Genomic DNA, 27,059 nt, shown 5'->3' with positions numbered 1-27,059 from the left:
CCTTCCAGCACTATTTTGTGTTGGATATATTTTTGCTAGTTAGATTGCATCTGATACAATACAATTTTTTTGTTGGATCAACTGCATGCATAAGTCACCATACAATACGGAAACAAATTTATACCTGACAATACATGTATATATGGAGTAAATTGATTTAAGTAAAGTCTAAAATTACTAGATACATTTGAATATTGCATATGGAAACAAATAAGCTGTTCAAGTAGCTTAATCCTTTAGTCAAATTAGCAAGCACAAGGTACACATTCCTGCAGCATCTCATCTGACCGATTTCTTGCAAGAATTCCCAAACTGCCCCGTCTCCCCAAGTCACTGCTTACATAATTGCATTGATTGAACAAAGCATGATAAGTTGGGTTTTTTTTTTTTTATTGCAAAAGTAGTGAAGGTCATACCAGAGCTGCAGCTACACCCATAAAAGCTTGTATTTTGCAAAGCAAAATTTTCCAACCATGTCACCTTCATACCTTGATATCTATTAAGTGTAAATTGTTTCTCAAAATAGTATAACCAGCGTACCAGTACAACTGGTACAGACCATTAAAAGAAAGTAATATTGTCTGAGAATGAATAAGGGTAACCATAGAATTAGGCAATTAAAAAATGGTTAAAATTAGTTATATTTAGTGTGCATTTAATTGATTTTATAGATAACATAACCAGTCTGAGTGAATGAGTACTCTCCAATCTAAGTATTTTGAATTGGGCAAGCAGAAATACTAAAATAAAAATATCCATATGCATTTGCATTTGCTTCTCTTAGTCATCTTTCATTAAACTAAAATGTGATATATGATCTCAATTAATCAAATAAAGAGAACCCACAAGGCCATTTTTGGTAGAAATGTTTGTCTCTATCAAACAAACCGTTAGTAAAACTCGTTCAGACATTTCTACAAACAGCTACCAGGCAAAGCTCTTTCAACAGTTGTTACCTGTTGAACATGGGACAGTACAATAAACCAAACTAAGGATTCTATTTAATTAAAATAATAAACCACCAAGTGAAGAATAAGAGAGAATACCAGAGATGCATGAGAAGAAGGAAGCTGAAATTTGATAGCAAAATAGAATTCCATGGTTACCCTTCTAAACCTCAAAATACAAAGACGCACAGTGAAGGTTGCGAATGGAATTGTTGGAGGAGGAGTCGAACCGAGGACTTACCTGGCCACACTGTTGATGGATGGAGATCGCTGAGAGAAAAAGCACCGCGGCGGAGATCAGACAAAGCGTCAAAGGCGATTCATGTTTATTCCTGCGATACTGTCAACAAGAGACCATGCGTACATCACTGTCACTACTCCGCACGGTATGCTGGTATGTTAGTTCTGCAATCTGAGGGTTTTCTTATCTTTCGATCAACTATAGAACTAGAACTACCGAGACTAAGGGTGTGCTCCAGACTGGAACCGAGGGGAGGGGAAGGGAGAAACACGGACGGAGGGAAGATTTCATTGGGCCCGTGGGTTCTCCCTCCTCCAGAAGAGGTGAAATGGAAAGGGAGCGGAGGAGAATGCTACAGTGCGGAGGAGAAAACTCTTTGAAATTTTGATGAAATCCGTCCCCTCCAAATCGGGATGGAGACGAGGTGAAATTGCTGGGTTCTCTTCCCTTCTCTTTACATTAATGACAATTTCCCTCGTTTTTGTGGAGCACACCCTAAGGTATTTTAGGTATGAAAATATGTTTTCCCCTATACTACCATATTGTTGAAATAATCCTAATAAAGACCCCGTCAAAACTAGATGTCGCTCTAATCTAGCAATGGGGGGTGGGGTTGATTAATCCTAATCAAAATTCAATTTATACTATCTTGCCAATGGAGTACATATCTTGGGTACGAATTCTAGTCTTTGAACTGCTGGCAAGTTTTGTTAGCCCTGATCTCACCACTACTTACGAGTAATCCTCACACAAATTCTCTAAATAACTTATCGATAGCATGTGGAAATCATTGATAATCTGTAGACAAAACTTTGCATGGAAGGAAGTAACAAAAAGATAAAAGCACAATAGAAATCATTGACAATCTATAGATCTTGTGATCTGCATAGAGTCGTTGGCTCTCCATTTGAATTCCACTATTAGTAGGCTATGCCATTTGTCTGAAAAAAAAAAAAACTGAAAATACCCTCATATACCTTACACTTTAGAATCATTTGAAAGGTTTAGTCTAATCCATTATTGCTTGTGCCTAAACTTCAATTATTTTTCTAGCAATTTCAAATATATTTCACATACATTGATCATTGTGAGATTATAGTGAAACTAGTGATTGTCTGGACTTAGAGCCTTTGTTGCTTGCCTACTCCAAGTTGTGCTTGTTCTTGAGCTATTATGCTCACTTCTCTCTTTGAGTTGTTATACTCATCTGTTTGTTTGTGTGGACTGTAGGAGTGTTATCTCATCGGTCACAACTTGTATTCATTTCTTCAATTGGGTAAATAGAAAGACGTGCAAGTTAGGTTGCGTTGTTCTAGAGACGTAGGTCCTTTAGTGGCCAAACTCCGTTATCAAATTCTGTGTCAATTTCTATAACTCTATATATTTACTTTACTACACTTTGTTATTTATTTAATTTACAAGATCTTGATTCTGCCAAAAACTTAAAGTAGATAGATTACGTAAACACAGGAACAAATTTCAAACTTGTTTATCTGACCAATAATTACAAGTTGTAGGGTTGAATTTTTAAACAACCCCATATTCACCCCCCTCTGTTGTTAGGAACAACAATTATGACCATGTATAAATCATGTCTTAGTGTCTTTTTTTTAGATCTGGCACTTTTCATTTGTAGATATTGTGTATGTTAATTTTATATAAACACAGTTTCGCAACCGTACGTGTACAATATATCTACCTTTTTTACACCATGCGCGTGGATACAGTTGCAGAACCGTGTGACATTAGTTTTTTAAACTGTGTATGACAAAAGAATCATACAATCTTCAAGAGAATCACCTATACTAAACAAAACAAGTAGACGAGGGAAAATTAATGACAAATTAAAATTGTACTGAAAACATTCACGATCGAAACAATAAACCAATTTTGGAGCACAAATTAAGCAAGTAAATTAGGATTAACCCGTTTTGGAACACGTAAGCAATCATTTAAAACATATTCGGAACTTGCGAAACTTGGTTGTAATATTAGAAAGCCGAGAAATGTCTTGATGAACGAGCATCTGAAGACATTTTAAATACGATATTTGTGCTTCTGACAATGTCATCTTATAGTCCTGCAAATTAATAATGCGCATTAGTTTCCTTGAATTTTTTTTTTTTTTTAATCATCTTAACATGTGCTCTTCATAATAATTCTTCCCTGTTTCAACATAAAAAATAAAATACAGAAATAAAGAAGGGAGGGTTAAACTATCATAGAGAATGAATTCAGTGCATACCAGTTCATCAGATTTGATGCGGATAAATTTGTTTCCAAGATCCCAATGAAAAATTGAAGAACTTGTCTCATCAACAAGTAATGAATACCATTGATTGTACTCATGCAAGCGTTCTTTTAAGAAATCAATTTCAAAGTTGCAATTCTGTGAATTGTTTAGACAATTCTGGATGCTAAGCCATGCCGCCTCTTGAATGTTTCCTCCAGAAATTGTACCATCTTTCAGCAACAGTTGCAGTAATTCTTTATCATGCTCATCTTTCCATCCCGATTGAAATGCATCACCATAATAAATGTTATAAATTTCATGTTGATCATTCTGTCTCGCCAGCGGTCTTTCAATTCTTCAGGTGTTTATAACCAGGACAAAAAAAAAAGAAAAAAAATGAGAATCTTGCATTTACACTCAATATGTCTTTTTTTGTTTCAATTTTCAGTTGCAATCAAGAATGCATGTAATTGAGCAAAGAAGGAAAGATGGCATACTCTCCCGGAGCACCTCCTCTTAATCTAGCAATGATACATAACATGCTTCCTTCTTTTACGCTGTAGGAAGCCAACGTGTGGCCGTCTTCCAATTGTCTGCCAGAATGGATAATCCTTTGTTGATCAGGTGGTATACCTTCTATAGAATGCACTTTTGCTTTAATGTGATCAATAGTGTCTGTGGATTCGCTTTCCAGAATAAAACTTTGTCCATTCAAAAATCTTACCACAATCTTCATTGTACATGGGAGATCGATATCTGATAATTAATTCAAGAAAAAAAACAAACATGTAGATAGTTTTTGATGATTTTAATTGGTAATTAGAGGAATAAAAGACAGCAAAAGAAAATCCAACGGCTGCTCGTTACTACAAGGGCAAAAAAAATGTGGAACTTACAATTAAGTACTTAAGAGTTTTGCCAGAGAACTTACAACTAAGTACTTAATGAGGAGGTCAAGCGAGATATATAAAGGCACAACTAAAGAACGAGCAGTTCTGCCAGAGAAAGAGAGAGAAGGATTACGGTTTTGGGTTCGCAAATTAAGTAGTGTTCTTGAACTTCACGCAAGCATATGAAAGAGAAAAAGTTTTTATTTTTTAAAGCCTAAAATTGAAATTTTGAAAAAGTTCGGAAATAAATCTGCTGCGATTCCAAAGAAACACAGGAAGCCTGCTTTTCCAAATCAAATTGTTCATTTATTTTGAGATTCGTGTAAAAAATTAACCAGTTACTTTTAGATCCGTGCATTTCAAAATATTAACGATTTGATTTCGAAAAGCAGGCTCCTTACAATTTCTCAAAGCCATGCACAAAAAACATACAGACATATAGTTGACCCCACTCCACCGAAAGAAATTAAAGTAATTCACTCCACCGAATCGAAAAAGAAAAGAAAAAGAAAAAGTGAAACAAGCATCGACTACTCTACTGTCAAGTCATGTATACGCCACTTTCAACAACTTAATTTACAAGGATCCGAATTTAATAGTAAATTTCTTGTTAGATCCGGACCGTTCAATCACTAGTTATTACTTTGTTGAAGCTCTGTAGTTGTGAAAATGAATAGCGAGTAATTAAAGAGTAGCAGAGCGTTGAGATCAGTGTTATAAATAATGGTATGTGCTTGTCGGACGAACATAATACTGTGTCAAATGATTAATTAGAAATAATCGAGAATAATTGGAAACAATCAATCGATTAGTCAGAAAAATCTATGACGGTTTACCACGTGTAATACTCATGACCATGTAGAATGAGAAATCAGCACCCGTCTGTTTTAATCCACACGAATTTTAATGAACCTGACATGAATCTTAAAGAAGTCCTGCATTCCACCCTTTGCCCCAAAAAAGGATCGAACAACTGAGATTGTGTACAATGATGATGTACTAAAGAGGATTTGGATCCATGTAAATTAAGCTCTTGAAAGCAGCGTGTACAAGACTTGCAGCACAAGTCATCAATTAATGCTTGTTTCGCTTATACTTTTAGAAAGACTATGACTTCTAATTTAGTTCAAAAAAAGAACTTGCCTACTGCTTACCCAAAAAAAAAGCCAAAGTTTACTTCTTTTGTCATGTTATTTTTAGGAAAAAAAAATATTGTTCAAGTTTAAAATAATTATTTAATTATATCCAACTCTAAAAAATTTGCTCCACCCTATCAAATCATCTGATTGTTTTATAAACAATTTAATTATTTAGCTTACTGTTTAATTCTGGAGTTTATTTTTAAGTAAAATATATCATAAAAAGTTGATGTGTAATAAAATTTGTGAAGCAATGATGCCCACAACAACTTTGAAGGTAAACTAAAGAATGAACTACAGGCCAGAGACCTTTATCAAATTGGTCTCAGATTTGAACTAAAGAATGGAACTTTGAAGGTAAAGAATGAATTACAGGCCAGAGGTTTCAGATTTGAGCTTTCTCGTTCTCGGATTTGATATAGTATACGGAGAAGAGGTGAGCACTAAGAAAAGAAGGGGGAAAGTGGAGTCGATGTCCCAAGGAAGGGAGCCCATGTTTGGATGGAGAGTAGAGGAAGGGAGGGAATGGAAAGGTTTAACTTTGTATCATTGTAATTAATATAATCGGTTTTCTTTTCAAATTGTGATGTAACGGATGAAAACAAATTATGTTGCAAATATGTTTAAAAAAATAACATAAATGACCAATCATACGTCTTATCTATGTAATTCTCATGCAAGTTTTTTCTCACAATCTTAGAACACCCATCAAATTTCTCATTAACCTTCTAAATTTTAATTAACTAAATAAGAAATAAAACGGAAATGAAAGATAAATTTTAATCAACTTAAGTACTTAGGTGTTTTGGGCTTTTTATGGCCCATGATAAATCTCCAGGAGGTGATTAAATAAGATGTATGGCTAGGAATTGTAATTTAACCCCTTTCAAGAAAGAAACAGGGGTCTGGACGTCTGGTCGCCGAGGATATTTCCCCCTCAACTCCCTGAATCATTTACCTTTTAGAATTTGCAAGCAGTGTAAAAAATATCTTTTCGGGCCGTATTGATTTCTGGGCCCGGTTTTGTCCCGAATCTGGGTCTTGGGCCGTAACAACTTCTCAGATGATGCGTTGTTAATAGTTAATAGGTAATAGTTAATACTAGCACCAGCGTTCTTTACTCTCAGACTTCATAGCGGGTCGGGCATAATTACAAGGATCTGCACCCGAAATTATCTTGGGCCGTAAGAACTACTCACATGATTCGTTTTGAGATTCGTGCTGTATTAAAACGAACGAACAACTCAGATCTCATTCTACTCAGTCCGGTATTGCACTGGATCTGAATTAACTCAAAAAGGGATGCGTATCCTCTGCAATAACTCAAAAAGGAATTTTTTGGGTTAACGAATGTCAACTATCTGATTTTAAACGGAGTCAATCCGGCCCCTGCTTATGATATAAGGCGTCATTTAATATTAGTGCGGATTTAGTCTGCACGAATCTTAAAATAAATCGGATGGTCAAGATTCATTAACTCAAAAGATTCCCTTTTGAGTTAATTGCAGAGGATACGAATTCTTTGCAAACCCTATCCACAAATCCTCAAATTCGCATCGTCTGAGATATCTCATATTTTGCGTGAATTTTTGGAAAATCTGAACCGTTTAAATACGTTATGCACGAATCTCAAAGCTCAAATAATACTGGTCCCCGCGCTATCCCTGAATAGGCACCGGACACGTTGGTCACACAAAAGTTGAGATATCTCAGAGGATACGCACTCCAAATCCTCTTTCTTTTCTAGACCGATCAATGCTAGGGATTGCTAGACCGATCCATCCCTTGATGCGATTTTTTTTTTTAAATAGAATTACTCAAAATTATTTCAACATAACAAGCTTTGATTGGGTTGATTTTCGGAAACTAACCTCCACCGATCCCTAGGATCGGTGGAGCAAAAAAAATCCATTCTACACCGGTCCAAATTGTTAGTTTGTAATAATCTAGAAGTCAATAATACGATAATTGATCATAAAACTTTGTTCATGAATTGAATGTTTATTTATATATCATTTTGTTGCCTTGAGTATTATTGCATTTATGGATCATTTCGAGTTCATGACTGAAATTGTGAAACTCCATAATATAGATGATATATACTCTTAATCTTAAAAGGTTACTAACCAAGGTAATTAGCAGGAACACTAATTACCGCTATAAGGTTAGTATGTGGATTGAAAGATGGTTAAGTTTTACAAACCATTTGACACGAGATGTCATTTTAATCACATAGATACATGTTCTAGGAACATGGTATTTGACAGACCCCGAATGAAAACATTGTTAGTTTGTAATAATCTAGAAGTCAATAATACAATAATTAATCATAAAAACTTTGTTCATGAATTGAATGTTTATCATTTTGTTGCCTTGAGTATTATTGCATTTATGGATCATTTCGAGTTCATGACTGAAATTGTGAAACTCCATAATATAGATGATATATACTCTTAATCTTAAAAGGTCACTAACCAAGGTAATTAGCAGGAACACTAATTACCGCTATAAGGTTAGTATGTGGATTGAAAGATGGTTAAGTTTTACAAACCATTTGACACGAGATGTCATTTTAATCACATAGATACATGTTCTAGGAACATGGTATTTGACAGACCCCGAATGAAAACATTGTTAGTTTGTAATAATCTAGAAGTCAATAATACAATAATTAATCATAAAAGCTTTGTTCATGAATTGAATGTTTATCATTTTGTTGCCTTGAGTATTATTGCATTTATGGATCATTTCGAGTTCATGACTGAAATTGTGAAACTCCATAATATAGATGATATATACTCTTAATCTTAAAAGGTCACTAACCAAGGTAATTAGCAGGAACACTAATTACCGCTATAAGGTTAGTATGTGGATTGAAAGATGGTTAAGTTTTACAAACCATTTGACACGAGATGTCATTTTAATCACATAGATACATGTTCTAGGAACATGGTATTTGACAGACCCCGAATGAAAACATTAAATAGAATTGTGTTCGTGTCATTTATGTTTTTCATTCAGTGTCAAAGTTCTAAAGTATGAGGTATTTATCGTTCCCACTAAGAAATATATATGTGTGATTGCTATCTAACGCTGTCTGTAAATAGCAGTCATAACGGTAGCTTTTCGATATATATAGCTTAGCTGAGGAAGTGATAGTCTACCAAAAGTACTACTTGTCCCTCGTATCTCTATACGAGTTATAGCATCACTGGGCCCCTTGATAGAGTTAGATTATCTGCATGCGGTATAATTACAAGAGTAATTATATTTGATAATCTACTCAAGATCAAGAAAATATACAGTTAGCAAGGATGACACATATCTACCTTGAAACTGATCTGATAGCTATGAGACAGAAGAACTGACACAAGTAAATTGTTTACTGGATCGTGATATTGTACAGTACAGCATCATCTGTGTAATTGGATGGTCATGATGTGTTGCCAGATGCCGCTCATGATTACAGAAGTTAAAAAGGTTTTAACTCTGTTTACCAACATAACACAGATCCTATTGGGTCACACCATATAGGAGTTAATCGGAGAATCTTATTTTGATTGATTATAAATTGGTTATGATCAATGATAAGATGGTTATAATTAATTATACCTGATATAATTAAATTATAAATGTCATTTGGAATGACAAGCAGAAACAACGGTTAATTTATAAACGTATGCGTTACGTTGTATAAAAGTTACCGAACAACAACCGAAAAGAAATATAATTGTATATGACAATTATATATATTTGGTTTGGATTTTAATTTGTTAATTATGGGTTTGATTTATGGATTTAAAAGCCCAAAATAATCAAAGCCTTAATTAAAATTAAAAGCCCAAAGTCAAAGCCCAAAATCAAAGCCCAACACTATTCATGCCTTATTGGACCAAGGGTAAAATGGTCTTTTACCCTTGGTGCCGACTTCCCTTGGCTTGACATGTGTCATGAAAGGTGGCAAGGGTATTTTGGTCATTTCACATGATAAAAGGATGAGGTGTCAAGGGTTTTTGGTAAATAGATTTGTTTTGAGGGGTATTTCGGTCTTTTGCGAACCTCCTCAAAACACTATAAATAGAGGGGTGAGGGTAGAGAGAAAAACTCACTAATTCACGTGTTAATCTGATTACTTCGTTAATCGGTTATTTCTCTCTTCCTTGATTTCGGTTGTTTCGAGATTAGAAAATAATATATTTTGTGTAATCCTGCGGTTTAGCTTTTAAAGCAAAACCGAGTTACTTCGGGACACAAATATATATTTATTTCATTATTTTCTCGGTGAATAGTGTTTCTGCAGAATTCCGCAGTTTATGGTACTTCTGGCAGAAGAAGTAAATCGCTCTCCGATTAGTCCTGGTGGATAACCAATAGAGGTATCACACGTGTGATACTGCGAGTCGATTCCATCCCTGGTGAGGCTCTACTCGCTCGATCTGCATTCCAACTGAGATTTGGAATCAAGGTATAAATTGTTATAGTAATCTATTTAATTTGTAAATAGATTTAATGCTTTAGAAAATCAATTATGGAGTAGATCTGTAAATAGGATTAAACGAATCTTCTTGATTCATTTAATCCGTAGCTTAAGTTAGATGTAAAAAAATTTTGTTTTACTCTTTCCGCAGCTTAAGCTAATTAAATGGGTTTGAACCGTTCACGAAAACCCAACAGTGGTATCAGAGCAAAGGCTCTCCCGCTAATTGATTTTCTAAAGTTATAACTTATGCAAATAAGGTGCATATACCACGTATTAGTTTAAATTCTTACATTTGCAGCACAAGTCCAAAACCGATTAGAAATGAGATTTTCTTGGTTCGGTTTTGCCGACTAAGAAAGTTAAATTAGATTTAAGCTTTCTTTATGCTTTCTTTATGTTTTCATTTTTCCAAAAACTTTTGATTGCGTTAAAGTTCATCGAAGAATGTGATGAAGCAATAAAGTACCTTAGTAAGAGCTGTCATTTCCACACCGTAAAAGAGATGGTTCTGTCTAGAAAAGATTGAGTCTAAGCGGTCCTCGTGACCCCGATCTTTCCTGGGAGCCCCTTTTACACGTCCTAATGGCTGGCCGAAAAGGAACTTTGTCACGTTACCAAATTGCTTTAACGCTTTTGAAATGGCAAAATTTAGTGTAAATCTTTCGCCTTTTCGAAAACCTTTGGAAAATAAAGTTCATCGAAGAATGTGATGAAGCAATAAAGTACCTTAGTAAGAACTGTCATTTCCACACCGTAAAAGAGATGGTTCTGTCTAGAAAAGATTGAGTCTAAGCGGTCCTTGTGACCCCAATCTTTCCTGGGGGCCCCTTTTACATGTCCTAATGACTGGCCCAAAAGGAACTTTGTCACGTTACCAAATTGCTTTATGGACCGAAAAGAATATCTGTTTTAAAACATGTAAACTGTTTATATGCTTTAAACGGTATAGAATAAAGAACTGAGCATAGCTGCAAAACAAAGAATTAGGAACTGATAAATAATATACCTGACTTGCTCCCGTATATTGATAAATAATATACCTGACTTGCTCTCGTATATAAGTAAATTAGATTTACTGCTTTAATATGAATTGAATAAATTAGATTTATTGCTTTCAAAGGAACCGTGAAAGAACGTGATGTCAAAGAAAGATTTGTGAAGGAACTCACCGTTGTCTTTCTGGCAGACGACTTTCACGTGTCCGAAAGTCAGTTACAAGAACTGACTGCTTAACAAAGCTAAGCATATCAAAGAGATATTGATAAAGAACAAAAACTAATGGAGATCACATTTCGTATTCAAGACTTCCTTTCCACGACCGCTTAATGAAGCATATGAAAGAGGTCGTTATAAAGATACGAATAAAATCACATTTAGTCATTCTTACATATACTGAGAAAGGAAAGTAATGGGGATCATATTCGATATTTAGACTTCCTTTCCACGACCGCTTAATGAAGCATATGAAAGAGGTCGCTATAAAAATACGAATGGAATCACATTAGTTGTTCTTTCTGACATAAGCTAAGAAAAGAAATGGAGATCACATTCCGTATTCAAGACTTTCTTTCTATAATTGCTTAATGAAGCATATGAAAGAAGTCGTTATAAAGATACGAATAGAATCACATTAGTTGTTTTTTCTGACATACCCCTTTGAAGATTGCTGGCACTGTTAAGCATAAACACCAACCCATTAATTATTAAGTAGTATGCCCTTCCTACTCTATCCTCCTCACACTAATGTTCATTGGTTGATGATTAAACTACTTAGTAGACATCGCCTTTTACCTTTGGTGGTCGAGGGTTATGTCCGACATATCAAACCAAATAGAGTGAGGTTACTTACCGATGATTTCCAAAACAGTTTTGGGCTCGGGGCAAAGTCTTCGTTAAATACACGTGATGTTTTAACGAAACCAAGAATCACAGAGAGGTGTGATTAGCAAAGTTTGCTTACCTAAGATAACTGATAGCCATGATATGCATACACTGCCTTGGTTATTGGTGAAAACATGGATCTTGGTCCTACTGCAAAACGGGAATAAAACAAATTTGCAGTGGGAGTTTTATCATAAGAATAAAACATTACATGAACAAAGCTAAAATCTTTATTAACGTTGTAGTAATATGGCTAAAGAAACATCCTTCTCTCTACGCTCCCTGCTCGAGAAACAAACACTGAAAGAGGACGGATCCAATTTTACTGATTGGTTCCGTGCTCTCACCATTGTACTGAGACGTGAAAAGAAAGAATATGTCTTAAACTCACCTGTCCCTACTGAGCCAGGAACAAATGGCAAACCAGAGGACGTCACTAAGTACAACAAGCACAAAGAAGATGAGCTTGATGTACAAGGTCTCGTAGTAAGTATTATGGGTCCAGAATTGCAGCGTCGATTCGTGGATACCAAAACTTATGTGATATGCGATCAGCTCAAGAACATGTTTCAAGAGCAAGCGCGTATCGAGAGATTTAAAGTGACAAAATCCCTACTTGGTCACAGGTTGGCCGAGGGAGGCTCTATGGGAACTCACATGCTCCGTATGACGAGCGATGTTGAGCAGCTTGATAAGCTGAATGCTCCGATAAGCAAGGAATTTGCTACGGACATTATCCTGCACTCACTCCCTCCAAGCTATTCGGGGTTCATCATGAACTTCCATATGCTAGGAATGGATAAGAGTCTGCAAGAGCTTCAAGGGATGCTCAGGATCGCTGAAGGGGACATGAAGAAAAAGTCTTCTGTTCTCATGATCCGAGCTGGTGAGAAAAAGATAAAGAAAGCCCCAAAGAAGGTGGCTCCTAAGTACACAGGCATGGGGAAAAAGATCCTTAAACGGAATCTTCCCAAGATAAAGGTTGCTGCTTCCTCTGCATGCCATTATTGTAATGGCATGGGTCATTGGAAGAGGAACTGCCTGAAGTACCTGGCGGATCTGAAGTCTGGAAAGGTTTCCAAAGCTTCAACCTCAGGTATATTTGTTGTTGAAGTTAACGTTGCTACCTCTATTAATGATTGGGTATTGGATACTGGATCATGTGCTCATATTTGTTCAAATATGCAGGTACTAAAGAATAGTAGGAAGCTACGTAACAAGGAGATACAACTCCAAGTTGGAAACGGAGCACGAGTTGCAGCCGTAACAGCTGGTAGTATAGAGTTGTATTTGCCTAGCGGGCTTGTAATGGAACTAGAAAATGTATATTTTGTTCCTAGCATTTCCAGAAACATCATTTCAATCTCATGTTTAGAGATGAATGGTTTCTCTTTTGTAATAAAGGACAATAGGTGTTCTATATACAAAGATGAATTATATTATGGATCTTCATATATGATGAATGGTCTTTATATACTGGAAATGGACAAACCCGTGTATAACATCAATAACAAACGACTCAAAACATCACATGAAAGCACGACTTACATGTGGCATTGTCGCCTTGGTCATATAAACGAGAAACGCATCAAGAAGTTACATAAAGATGGACTTCTTGGTAAATTTGATCTAGAATCAATTGACACGTGCGAATCTTGTTTACGAGGTAAAATGACCAAAGCGCCTTCTCCAAAAAGGGCGAAAGGGCAAGTGACTTATTAAGTCTTATACACACGGATGTATGTGGACCTATGAGTACTTGTACAAGAAATGGTTTTTCTTACTTTATCACATTTACTGATGATTACAGTAGATACGGTTATGTCTACTTGATGAGACATAAGTCTGAATCCTTTGACAAGTTCAAAGAATTCAAGACTGAAGTAGAAAATCAATTAAACAAAAGTATTAAGGCTCTACGATCTAATCGTGGAGGCGAATACTTGAGTTTTGAGTTTAAAGAGTACTTAAAGGAATGTGGGATAGTCTCACAGCTCACACCTCCAGGGACACCACAGTGGAATGGTGTTTCTGAGAGACAGAATCGAACTCTATTGGATATGGTTCGTTCCATGATGAGAGAAGCCACACTTCCGAAATCGTTCTGGGGGCACGCACTAGAAACTGCAGCACGAACAATAAACATGGTTCCATCCAAGTCAGTAGAAAAGACTCCATACGAGTTATGGTTTGGGAAACTCCCAAATATGTCTTATCTTAAAATATGGGGTTGCGAAGTATTTGTCAAACGCTTGACGTCTGGCAAACTTGATCCCAAGGCTGACAAGTGCTTCTTTGTAGGATATCCTAAGGAAACAAACGGATATTACTTCTATTACCAATCCGAGAACAAGATAGTTGTTGCTCGACATGGTAGATTTTTGGAGAACGAGTTTCTCGCAAAAGGAAGTAGTGGGAGTAATGTAATACTTGAAGAAATTCAAGATACATCACATAATACAATATCTGAATCAGATCAGATTAACCCACCTCTTGATTTTTCGGCTGATGAGCATCTGAAATTGCCAAACCCACAAGTAGTTGTGGATGAGGTTCTAGTCCCGAGCTCAAGTACTTCAACGCAAGTTGAAGAAGAACTAGATCCGCAAATCGTTGTAGATCAAGTTCAACAGCCTGAAGAGCAAGTGCTACGTAGGTCAACAAGAGTAGTCCATGCACCTAAAAGGTACTTGGCACTGCACGAGATCTCAGCCTATGAGACTGAAGATCCTTTGACCTATGCGGAAGCAATGGATAGGCCCGACTCTGATAAATGGCTGGAGGCCATGAGATCCGAAATACAATCCATGTATGACAACACGGTTTGGAACCTGGTTGTACCACCTGATGGGGTAAAACCCATAGCTAACAAGTGGGTTTTTAAAATAAAAACAGACATGGATGGTAAGATGACTATATACAAAGCACGGCTAGTAGCGAAAGGTTTCAAACAGATTCTCGGTGTAGATTATGATGAAACTTTTTCGCCCGTGGCTATGTTTAAGTCAATTCGGATACTCCTAGCAATTGCCGCATTTCATGATTATGAAATATGGCAAATGGATGTCAAAACCGCTTTCTTAAATGGAAATTTAGAAGAGGATGTGTACATGACACAGCCTGAGGGTTTTGAGGATTCAAAGAATGCTGGGAAGGTGTGCAAGCTTCTTAAATCCATTTATGGACTGAAGCAAGCATCACGGAGTTGGAATCTTCGATTTGACGAGGAAGTCAAAAAGTTTGACTTCGTCAGATGCGAAGAAGAACCATGTGTGTTCAGAAAGACTAGTGGGAGTGCCATCGCTTTTCTTGTCCTATATGTAGATGACATACTACTAATAGGAAATGATATTCCTCTTTTGCAACAAGCCAAGTCTTTGTTAAAGAAAGTCTTTTCAATGAAGGACTTGGGCGAGGCTGTCTATATACTAGGCATAAAGATCTACCGAGATAGATCAAATAGACTTATAGGTTTAAGTCAAAGCACATACATTGACAAAGTGCTGAATCGGTTCAGCATGCAGGATTCTAAGAAAGGATTCCTGCCAATGTCACATGGTGCTCAGCTAAGCAAGACTCAGTGTCCTTCGACAACTGATGAGCAAAGCAAAATGAGCAGAGTACCATACGCTTCGGCTATTGGCTCTATCATGTACGTCATGTTGTGCACTCGCCCTGATGTCTCGTACGCTTTTGAGTGTGACGAGTAGATATCAGGCTAATCCAGGCCAAGAGCACTGGATTGCTGCAAAGAATATCCTTAAGTACTTAAGAAGAACTAAGGATATGTTTCTCGTCTACGGTGGTGATTCCGAGCTTGTAATAAATGGTTACACTGATGCCAGTTTTCAAACTGACCATGATGACTCGAGATCACAGTCTGGGTATGTGTTCATACTCAACGGTGGTGTTGTGAGCTGGAAGAGTTCAAAGAAGGAGACTACAGCAGACTCAACTATCGAAGCAGAGTACATAGCTGCATCAGAGGCAGCTAAGGAGGGTTTCTGGATCAAGAAGTTCCTTAGTGAACTTGGAGTGGTTCCCAGTGTTCAAAGCCCTGTGGACCTCTATTGTGACAACAATGGAGCTATAGCTCAGGCCAAAGAACCGAGATCGCACTCGAGATCCAAGCATGTTCTACGACGTTTTCACCTGATACGAGAGATCGTAAATAGAGGTGATGTAAAGATATGTAAAGTTGACACAGTCAGCAACACAGCTGATCCACTTACAAAACCTCTTCCTCAAGCCAAGCACAAGATGCATATTGCCTCTATGGGTCTGAGACACATAGGAGACTGGCTATGAGTTTTTCTTTAGATCTACGAGATTTTTAGAATACTAGAGATTTGTATAAGTAGGGCCTATGATGATTGGCTCCTAGCTTAAGTGAGAGATTGTTAGTTTGTAATAATCTAGAAGTCAATAATACAATAATTAATCATAAAAGCTTTGTTCATGAATTGAATGTTTATCATTTTGTTGCCTTGAGTATTATTGCATTTATGGATCATTTCGAGTTCATGACTGAAATTGTGAAACTCCATAATATAGATGATATATACTCTTAATCTTAAAAGGTCACTAACCAAGGTAATTAGCAGGAACACTAATTACCGCTATAAGGTTAGTATGTGGATTGAAAGATGGTTAAGTTTTACAAACCATTTGACACGAGATGTCATTTTAATCACATAGATACATGTTCTAGGAACATGGTATTTGACAGACCCCGAATGAAAACATTAAATAGAATTGTGTTCGTGTCATTTATGTTTTTCATTCAGTGTCAAAGTTCTAAAGTATGAGGTATTTATCGTTCCCACTAAGAAATATATATGTGTGATTGCTATCTAACGCTGTCTGTAAATAGCAGTCATAACGGTAGCTTTTCGATATATATAGCTTAGCTGAGGAAGTGATAGTCTACCAAAAGTACTACTTGTCCCTCGTATCTCTATACGAGTTATAGCATCACTGGGCCCCTTGATAGAGTTAGATTATCTGCATGCGGTATAATTACAAGAGTAATTATATTTGATAATCTACTCAAGATCAAGAAAAGATACAGTTAGCAAGGATGACACACATCTACCTTGAAAAGAAATGGGGATCATATTCGATATTTAGATTTCCTTTCCACGACTGCTTAATGAAGCATATGAAAGAGGTCGCTATAAAAATACGAATAGAATCACATTAGTCGTTCTTTCTGACATAAGCTAAGAAAAGAAATGGAGATCACATTCCGTATTCAAGACTTCCTTTCTATAATTGCTTAATGAAGCATATGAAAGAAGTCGCTATAAAGATACGAATAGAATCACATTAGTTGTTCTTTCTGACATACCCCTTTGAAGATTGCTGGCACTGTTAAGCATAAACACCAACCCATTAAATATTAAGTAGTATGCCCTTCCTACTCTATCCTCCTCACACTAATGTTCATTGGTTGACGTGTCTTGCTCAGCAAGCGTCGCCTTTTACCTTTGGTGGTCGAGGGTTATGTTCGACATATCAAACCAAATAGAGTGAGGTTACTTATCAATGATTTCCAAAATAGTTTTGGGCTTGGGACAAAGTCTTCGTTAAATACACGTGATGTTTTAACGAAACCAAGAATCAGAAAGAGGTGTGATTAGCAAAGTTTGCTTACCTAAGATAACTGATAGCCATGATATGCATACACTGCCTTGGTTATTGGTGAAAACATGGATCTTGGTCCTACTGCAAAACGGGAATAAAACAAATTTGCAGTGGGAGTTTTATCATTAGAATAAAATATTACATGAACAAAGCTAAAATCTTTACATTTAACGTTGTAGTAATATGGCTAAAGAAACATCCTTCTCTCTACGCTCCCTGCTCGAAAAACAAACACGTGAGAAAAGGGAATATATCCGAAATACACCGGTCCCTGCTAAAATAGTAGAGAGCAGCTCTGTCAGTACTCACACGCTTCGTATGACAAGCGATGATGAGAAACTGGAGAAGCTTAACTGTCCGTGGAGCCACGAGTTGGCCACGGAAGTTATCCTGAACTCATTTCCTCCCAGCTATTCGGAGTTCATTGTGAACTCCCATAAGCAAGAGTTGGATAAAAGTTTGCAAGAGCCCCAAGGGATGCTGAGGATCACTGATAAAGACATTGAGAATAGCTCTCATGTCCTCATGATCCAAGAAGGTGGTAGGAAGATAAAGAAAGCCCCAAAGAAGGTGGCTCCGAAGTACAAAGGCAAAGGGAAGTTGGTTCTAGGAACGAACTCTCCCAAGATAAAAGTTTCTGCTAACTTTGACTGCTATTTCAGCAATAGCAAAGGTCACTGGAAGAGAAACTGCCCGAAGTATCTTGAGGATATGAAGTTTGAGAATGTCTCAAAAGTCTCAGTCTCAAGTATCAATGTTATTGAAGTTAACGTTGCAACCTCTATTAATGATTGGGTACTAGATACCGGATCATGTGCTCATATTTGTTCAAATATGCAAGCACTGAAAAATAGAAGGAAGCTACATAACAAGGAGATACAACTCCAAGTTGGAAACGGAGCACGAGTTGCAGCCGTAGCAGCTGGTAGTATAGAGTTGTATTTGCCCAGCGGGCTTGTAATGGAACTAGAAAATGTATATTTTGTTCCTAGCATTTCCAGAAATATCATTTCAATCTCATGTTTAGAGATGAATGGTTTCTCTTTTGTAATAAAGGACAATAGATGTTCTATATACAAAGATGAATTATATTATGGATCTTCATATATGATGAATGGTCTTTATATACTGGAAATGGGCAAACCCGTGTTTAACATCAATAACAAACGACTCAAAACATCACATGAAAGCACGACTTACATGTGGCATTGTCGCCTTGGTCATATAAACGAGAAACGCATCAAGAAGTTACATAAAAATGGACTTCTTGGTAAATTTGATCTAGAATCAATTGACACGTGCGAATCTTGTTTACGAGGTAAAATGACCAAAGCGCCTTCTCCAAAAAGGGCGAAAGGGCAAGTGACTTATTAAGTCTTATACACACGGATGTATGTGGACCTATGAGTACTTGTACAAGAAATGATTTTTCTTACTTTATCACATTTACTGATGATTACAGTAGATACGGTTATGTCTACTTGATGAGACATAAGTCTGAATCCTTTGACAAGTTCAAAGAATTCAAGACTGAAGTAGAAAATCAATTGAATAAAAGTATTAAGGCTCTACGTTCTGACCGTGGAGGCGAATACTTGAGTTTTGAGTTTAAAGAGTACTTAAAGGAATGTGGGATAGTCTCACAGCTCACACCTCCAGGGACACCACAATGGAATGGTGTTTCTGAGAGACGGAATCGAACTCTACTGGATATGGTTCGATCCATGATGAGTGAAGCCACACTGCCGAAATCCTTCTGGGGGCACGCACTAGAAACTGCTGCACGAACAATAAACATGGTTCCATCCAAGTCAGTAGAAAAGACTCCATACGAGTTATGGTTTGGGAAAATCCCAACTATGTCTTATCTTAAAATATGGGGTTGCGAAGTATTTGTCAAACGCTTGACGTCCGGCAAACTTGATCCCAAGGCTGACAAGTGCTTCTTTGTAGGATATCCTAAGGAAACAAACGGATATTACTTCTATTACCAAACCGAGAACAAAATAGTTGTTGCTCGCAATGGTATATTTTTGGAGAACGAGTTTCTTGCAAAATGAAGTAGTGGGAGTAATGTAATACTTGAAGAAATTCAAGATACATCACACAATACAATATCTGAACCAGATCAGATTAACCCACCTCTTGATACTTCGGCTGATGAGGTTCTAGTCCCGAGCTCAAGTACTTCAACGCAAGTTGAAGAAGAACTAGATCCGCAAACCGTTGTAGATCAAGTTCAACAGCCTGAAGAACAAGTGCTACGTAGGTCAACAAGAGTAGTCCATGCACCTGAAAGGTACTTGGCACTGCACGAGATCTCAGCCTATGAGACTGAAGATCCTTTGACCTATGCGGAAGCAATGGATAGGCCCGACTCTGATAAATGGCTGGAGGCCATGAGATCCGAAATACAGTCCATGTATGACAACACGGTCTGGAACCTAGTTGTACCACCTGATGGGATAAAACCCATAGCTAACAAGTGGGTTTTTAAAATAAAAACAGACATGGATGGTAAGATGACTATATACAAAGCACGGCTAGTAGCGAAAGGTTTCAAACAGATTCTCGGTGTAGATTATGATGAAACTTTTTCGCCCGTGGCTATGTTTAAGTCAATTCGGATACTCCTAGCAATTGCCGCATTTCATGATTATGAAATATGGCAAATGGATGTCAAAACCGCCTTCTTAAATGGAAATTTAGAAGAGGATGTGTACATGACACAGCCTGAGGGTTTTGAGGATTCAAAGAATGCTGGGAAGGTGTGCAAGCTTCTTAAATCCATTTATGGACTGAAGCAAGCATCACGGAGTTTGAATCTTCGATTTGACGAGGAAGTCAAAAGTTTGACTTCGTCAGATGCGAAGAAGAACCATGTGTGTACAGAAAGACTAGTGGGAGTGTCATCGCTTTTCTTGTCCTATATGTAGATGACATACTACTAATAGGAAATGATATTCCTCTTTTGCAACAAGCCAAGTCTTCGTTGAAGAAAGTCTTGTCAATAAAAGATTTGGGCGAGGCTGTCTATATACTAGGCATAAAGATCTACCGAGATATGTCTCGTACGCTTTTAGTGTGACGAGTAGATATCAGGCTAATCCAGGCCAAGAGCACTGGATTGCTGCAAAGAATATCCTTAAGTACTTAAGAAGAACTAAGGATATGTTTCTCGTATATGGTGGTGATTCCGAGCTTGTGATTAGTGGTTACACTAACAAAGTGCTGAATCAGTTCAGCATGCAGGATTCTAAGAGAGAATTTCTGCCAGTGGATCATGGTACACAGTTTAGCAAGACTCAGTGTCTTTCGACAACTGATGAGCAAAGCACTATGAGTAGAGTACCATACGCTTCAGCTATTGGCTCTATCATAAACGCCATGTTGTTCACTCGCCCTGATGTCTCGTACGCTTTGAGTGTGACGAGTAGATATCAGGCTAATCCAGGCATAAAGCACTGGAATGCTGTAAAGAATATCCTTAAATTCTTGAGGAGAACTAAGGATATGTTTCTTGTTTACGACGTTATCACCTAAGATTGTAAACATAATAAGATGTTTATAATTAATTATAAAAGATATAATTAATATAAAGGTGATGTAAAGATATGCAAAAATTGACACAATCAGCAACACAGCTGATCCACTCACAAAACCTCTTCCCAAGCCAAGCACGAGATGCTTAATGCTTCTATGAGTCTGGAACACATAGAAGATTGGCTGTGAGATTTTCTCATGATCTACGAGATCTTAGAGAATATAGAGTTTTGTATATAAGTAGGGCCTACGATGATTGGCTCCTAGCTTAAGTGGGAGATTGTTAGTTTGTAATAATCTAGAAGTCAATAATACGATAATTGATCATAAAGCTTTGTTCATGAATTGAATGTTTATTTATATATCATTTTGTTGCCTTGAGTATTATTGCATTTATGGATCATTTCGAGTTCATGACTGAAATTGTGAAACTCCATAATATAGATGATATATACTCTTAATCTTAAAAGGTCACTAACCAAGGTAATTAGCAGAAACACTAATTACCGCTATAAGGTTAGTATGTGGATTGAAAAATGGTTAAGTTTTACAAACCATTTGACACGAGATGTCATTTTAATCACATAGATACATGTTCTAGGAACATGGTATTTGACAGACCCCGAATGAAAACATTAAATAGAATTGTGTTCGTGTCATTTATGTTTTTCATTCAGTGTCAAAGTTCTAAAGTATGAGGTATTTATCGTTCCCACTAAGAAATATATATGTGTGATTGCTATCTAACGCTGTCCGTAAAAAGCAGTCATAACGGTAGCATTTCGATATATATAGCTTAGCTGAGGAAGTGATAGTCTACCAAAAGTACTACTTGTCCCTCGTATCTCTATACGAGTTATAGCATCACTGGGCCCCTTGATAGAGTTAGATTATCTGCATGCGGTATAATTACAAGAGTAATTATATTTGATAATCTACTCAAGATCAAGAAAAGATACAGTTAGCAAGGATGACACACATCTACCTTGAAACTGATCTGATAGCTATGAGACAGAAGAACTGACACAAGTAAATTGTTTACTGGATCGTGATATTGTACAGTACAGCATCATCTGTGTAATTGGATGGTCATGATGTGTTGCCAGATGCCGCTCATGATTACAGAAGTTAAAAAGGTTTTAACTCTGTTTACCAACATAACACAGATCCTATTGGGTCACACCATATAGGAGCTACTCGGAGAATCTTATTTTGATTGATTATAAATTGGTTATGATCAATGATAAGATGGTTATAATTAATTATACGTGATATAATTAAATAATAAATGTCATTTAGAATGACAAGCAGAAACAACGGTTAATTTATAAACGTACACGTTACGTTGTATAAAAGTTACCGAACAACAACCGAAAAGAAATATAATTGTATATGACAATTATATATATTTGATTTGGATTTTAATTTGTTAATTATGGGTTTGATTTATGGATTTAAAAGCCCAAAATAATCAAAGCCTTAATTAAAATTAAAAGCCCAAAGTCAAAGCCCAAAATCAAAGCCCAACACTATTCATGCCTTATTGGACCAAGGGTAAAATGGTCTTTTACCCTTGGTGCCGACTTCCCTAGTGTTGACATGTGTCATGTGAGGTGGCAAGGGTATTTTGGTCATTTCACATGATAAAAGGATGAGGTGTCAAGGGTTTTTGGTAAATAGATTTGTTTTGAGGGGTATTTCGGTCTTTTGCGAACCTCCTCAAAACACTATAAATAGAGGGGTGAGGGTAGAGAGAAAAACTCACTAATTCACGTGTTAATCTGATTACTTCGTTAATCGGTTATTCTCTCTTCCTTGATTTCGGTTGTTTCGAGATTAGGAAATAATATATTTTGTGTAATCCTGCGGTTTAGCTTTTAAAACAAAACCGAGTTACTTCGGGACACAAATATATATTTATTTCATTATTTTCTCGGTGAATAGTGTTTCTGCAGAATTCCGCGGTTTACGGTATTTCTGGCAGAAGAAGTAAATCGCTCTCCGGTTAGTCCTGGTGGATAACCAATAGAGGTATCAAACGTGTGATACTGCGAGTCGATTCCATCCCTGGTGAGGCTCTACTCGCTCGGTCTGCATTCCAACTGAGATTTGGAATCAAGGTATAAATTGTTATATTAATCTATTTAATTTGTAAATATATTTAATGCTTTAGAAAATCAATTATGGAATAGATCTGTAAATAGGATTAAACGAATCTTCTTGATTCATTTAATCCGTAGCTTAAGTTAGATGTAAAAATTTTGTTTTACTCTTTCCGCAGCTTAAGCTAATTAAATGGGTTTGAACCGTTCACGAAAACCCAACACAAATAACCTACACCGGTCCCTAGGACCGGTGGAGCCTCAAATTGGTTGTTTCTGCCAAAAACTGGAACCAAAACAGGCTGTTTTTGTCTGAAACAATCCAGTTTCTGCCAGAAACCGTTGAACTGAAAACAACCCAGTTCTGGATAGGCCGAACCTGCCTGTTTCTGCCAGAAACTGGGACCGAAATAGGGTAATACAAATAGTATACAGGGTAAAAGAACCCTACACCGATCCTACGGATCAGTGCAGACAAAATTTTGATTTTTTTGTGGCAATACTCTACCAGGTGCGAAAATGAGTAAAAATTTGCTCCACCGGTCCCTAGGACCGGTGTAGGTTGCGTTTTTTTGGCTCCACTGATCCTAGAGATCGGTGGAGGTTAGTTTTCGAAAATCAGAACAGTGAAGGCTTGTTTCAACGAAACAATTTAAAGGAATTCTATTTTTTTTTTTTTTAAATCCCTTGATGCTGTGCTTTACCTCTGGTTTTTCTTTTTGTTTTTTAATTTCTCTTATCTGTGGTTAATTGTTCAATTTTTTTTTTATTTTGATTCTTTAGACTTCAGATATGTTGCCAAAGAATTGATATAAAGCTGCTCCTTCTAAGTTCTAATTGCTTGTTAAATTCATATTCCTTGATAATTGCATTATTGCTTGTCATCTGTCAATTAATTATATTCTATTTTTCTTTTAATGCAGCAGTAGTAGTATAAAATAAGGAGCACAATTTGATTTTGAACCTTGTTGGTTAGAATTTTTGAAAGAGGCAGAAAGAAAACAACTAGAATCAAATGGTCTCACTTGCCCCCTCCTCTTCGCTTTCACCATCCCAATCTTCATTCAAATTTGCTTCTCATAGAGGCCACTTCCTTGTTTGCTATGCTTTCCCCCAATTTAAATCTCAACCCCACATGATAATTAAAAAACCAAATCCACCACCTGCTATTACTAATACTAATACTAATCCCCCGCATTAACATCAATTTTGACGATCTTTTTGGAAAGATTGAGATGCCGCCTCAGCAGGATAGCAAGGGGAAGAAGGGGAAGCAACAGAAGGTGGATATCATTACTGCCGAAGAGGCACGTTGCCAATTCAATCGGCTGTTGAATCCTCCTCGAGCTGACATCCATCAATTCAATAACTTATTCACCGCCTTGTTTCGCACCAAAACCTTAATCAACCTTGTCTTTCATTTCTTCACCCGGTTAACCAGAGAGGAAGGAATCTATCCTGATAACCATACCTATAAGATCTTGATGGAATGCTGTGCGCAGACGAATCGGGTCAGCATAATGTTTGGTTTTCTGGGACGGTATCTCAAACAGGGTTACAACACTAATGTTAGCCTCTTTAATCCAATACTTAAAGGCCTCTGTCGTGAGAATAGGATTGCTGAGGCTGTGATTATGGTGCGCGACCAAATGCCAAAGCTTGGATGCCGACCCGATGTTGTGAACTACTCGATTGTTATCAATGGGATGTGCAAGAAAGGTGAAATTGAGAAGGCAATTGATCTTTTACATCAAATGATTTCTAAACGTTGTGTTCCTGATGTTGTGACCTACAGTAATCTTATAGATGGGTTGTGTAAAAAAGGTGAAATTGAGAAGGCGATGGATTTCCTACGCGAGATGATTTCTAAAGGGTGTGATCTTGATGTCGTGACCTACTCAATTGTTATAGATGGGATGTGCAAGAAAGGTGCAATTGAGAAGGCGATGGATTTTTTACGTGAGATGATTTCTAAAGGGTGTGTTCCTAATGTGGTGACCTACAACAGTCTAATAAATGTGTTGTGTAAAAAAGGTGAAATTGAGAAGGTGATGGATTTTTCACGTGATATGATTTCTAAAGGGTGTGCTCCTAATGTGGAGACTTACAACACTCTTCTAGATGGGTTGTGTAAAAGAGGTGAAATTGAGAAGGCAATGAATATTCTAGATGACATGATTTCTAAAGGGCATCAGCCTGATGTCGTGACATATAACACTCTTATTGGTGGGCTGTGGAAGAATGGTGAAATTGAGAAGGCAATGAATATTCTAGATGACATGATTTCTAAAGGGCAACAACCTAATGTCGTGACATATAGCACTCTTATTGATGGGCTGTGCAAGAATGCTGAAATTGATTTGGGACTGGATTTTCTAAATGACATGATTTCTAAAGGGCTTGAGCCTAATGTTGTCACCTATAACACTCTTATTGATGGGTTATGCAAGAGAGGTGAAATTGAGAAGGCAATGGATATTCTAGATGACATGATTTCTAAAGGGCATCAGCCTGATGTCGTCACCTATAACATTCTAAAGTCCTTCCCTGAGCCTCATGTGCTCTTAAGAATAGGTCGGTTGTGCAAAGAACACGAAATTAATTGAGAATGCTTGTTTAATAGGAAAGGATATATTGTGTTATTTTGCTTCATTATGTTCTTAATTGTTCTGTTGATTAATGTACTCATTAGTTATTATCATTCGTTATCATTTGTTTAAAAGCTTTTAAGCATTGTTATAAATACCTTTACACTTTTATTGATTTATTTTTGTGTTGTGGTTTTACATAATCCTGCTGCCTTGTTTTTCATAATTCTTTTTCTTTTTTAATTTGATACTAATTTTGGTCTTGGTAAGTTCACTTGTTCATTTATTATTTAAACAGATAAAGTAATAGATTGACTAGTATCAGGTGCATGTAAACAAGACATGCTTGAGAAAGTAATTGTTTTGTTGGAATAGTGTAAAACTTAGTATGCGAAAAATTGTGAAATGCAAATATATAAAAAATATAATTTAAAAGAAAACTTAGTCTTTTATTTAAAACAGATCTCAAGTCAGGAGATCCGGAGAAGCAAATGAACAAATGGGCGTTAAGCATTGTCAAGAGTGTCAAATGAAGTAAATACAATGATTTCACTAATTGTTTCTGTAATTATTATTTATTGTTTTTCTGAAGGGGGATGGCTCAAAGAAAAAGGCCAAGAACTGAATTAGGAAATAAAAGGCTACAATGCACAGAAGGTGTTTGAGAAAATGTCTCTGTGAAGGCTGAAAGATTGTAAGCACTGTTCTTACTTCGTTCTTTCATTTTGAAGGGCAAACCTGTCATTTGAGAATAATTTATCAAATTCAGCGAACCAGTACCTGATGCTTATTGGCATCCTTTCAAATGTTACAGATCTATGGCTTTATGCAAATTCTGCCGACCATCCTGGTACACTCTGCTATGCTCTGCAAAACCTGAACTTCATCAATAAAAACCTAACCTTTTTATGCAAAAAAGAAAAGAAACAAAGAAACAAAGAAAGAAGGAACATTTATAAGATATATCGAGCATTAGATTAGGAAGGAAAAAAAAATATATAAAAATTGGCAAATAGTTGGGTTGATTATATTGGGTTCTGGTGGTGAATAGTTGAGGTTGCATCAGCTCATTTTTATTTTTCTGTGGAAGTAGTACATCAGGTTTAGTAGTATTAGACTATTAGCTAGTAAGATTTGGTCAGCTTAGGTTGAGGGTTGAAGTTGGTTTTTTTCAAGGTAGTGTTTCAGATTTTAAATTAGTTCGGTGGCATCAGCTTAGTATTTGTTTTGATGAAAAAAAAAATATTATATTACAAATGTTTGGAGAATTCACAACAAACATCGTCTCACTTGAGAGTATCTACATCTCTAGTAATATGGGAGTTTCTAATCTGATGTGGCAGTTTATAATTCAGTTTCAGAAATGTAA

The 27,059-nt window shown here is 36.7% G+C and overlaps 1 protein-coding gene and 1 long non-coding RNA gene across 4 annotated transcripts; one reads left to right on the top strand and one right to left on the bottom strand.

Annotated features, from left to right (window-relative positions):
* Positions 1–2,777: 2,777 nt before the first annotated feature.
* On the bottom strand, positions 2,778–4,475 carry LOC144564630 (uncharacterized). Of its 3 annotated transcripts, none has more exons than XR_013514679.1 (4): positions 4,353–4,475; positions 3,919–4,177; positions 3,434–3,776; positions 2,778–3,268 (listed from the first exon to the last, which is right to left on the bottom strand). It is a non-coding gene; the product is annotated as an uncharacterized LOC144564630 (long non-coding RNA). The 3 variants fall into 3 exon arrangements; XR_013514680.1 differs by lacking the exon at positions 4,353–4,475 and adding an exon at positions 4,318–4,352; XR_013514678.1 differs by lacking the exon at positions 4,353–4,475 and having other exon boundaries at positions 2,780–3,268; positions 3,919–4,308.
* A 7,585-nt stretch (positions 4,476–12,060) lies between these two features.
* Positions 12,061–12,790, top strand: LOC144564444 (uncharacterized). Its single transcript, XM_078314043.1, has 2 exons — positions 12,061–12,740; positions 12,787–12,790. The coding sequence occupies exons 1-2, from the start codon at positions 12,061–12,063 to the stop codon at positions 12,788–12,790; spliced, it is 684 nt and encodes a 227-aa protein (XP_078170169.1).
* The last annotated feature ends 14,269 nt before the right edge of the window (positions 12,791–27,059 follow it).

Source organism: Carex rostrata, chromosome 13 (genome assembly GCF_964058835.1).
Source record: "Carex rostrata chromosome 13, lpCarRost1.2, whole genome shotgun sequence".
NCBI lineage: Eukaryota > Viridiplantae > Streptophyta > Magnoliopsida > Poales > Cyperaceae > Carex > Carex rostrata.
The sequence above is the reverse complement of the archived record's forward strand: the minus strand, read 5'-3'. Positions and strand labels throughout refer to the sequence as shown.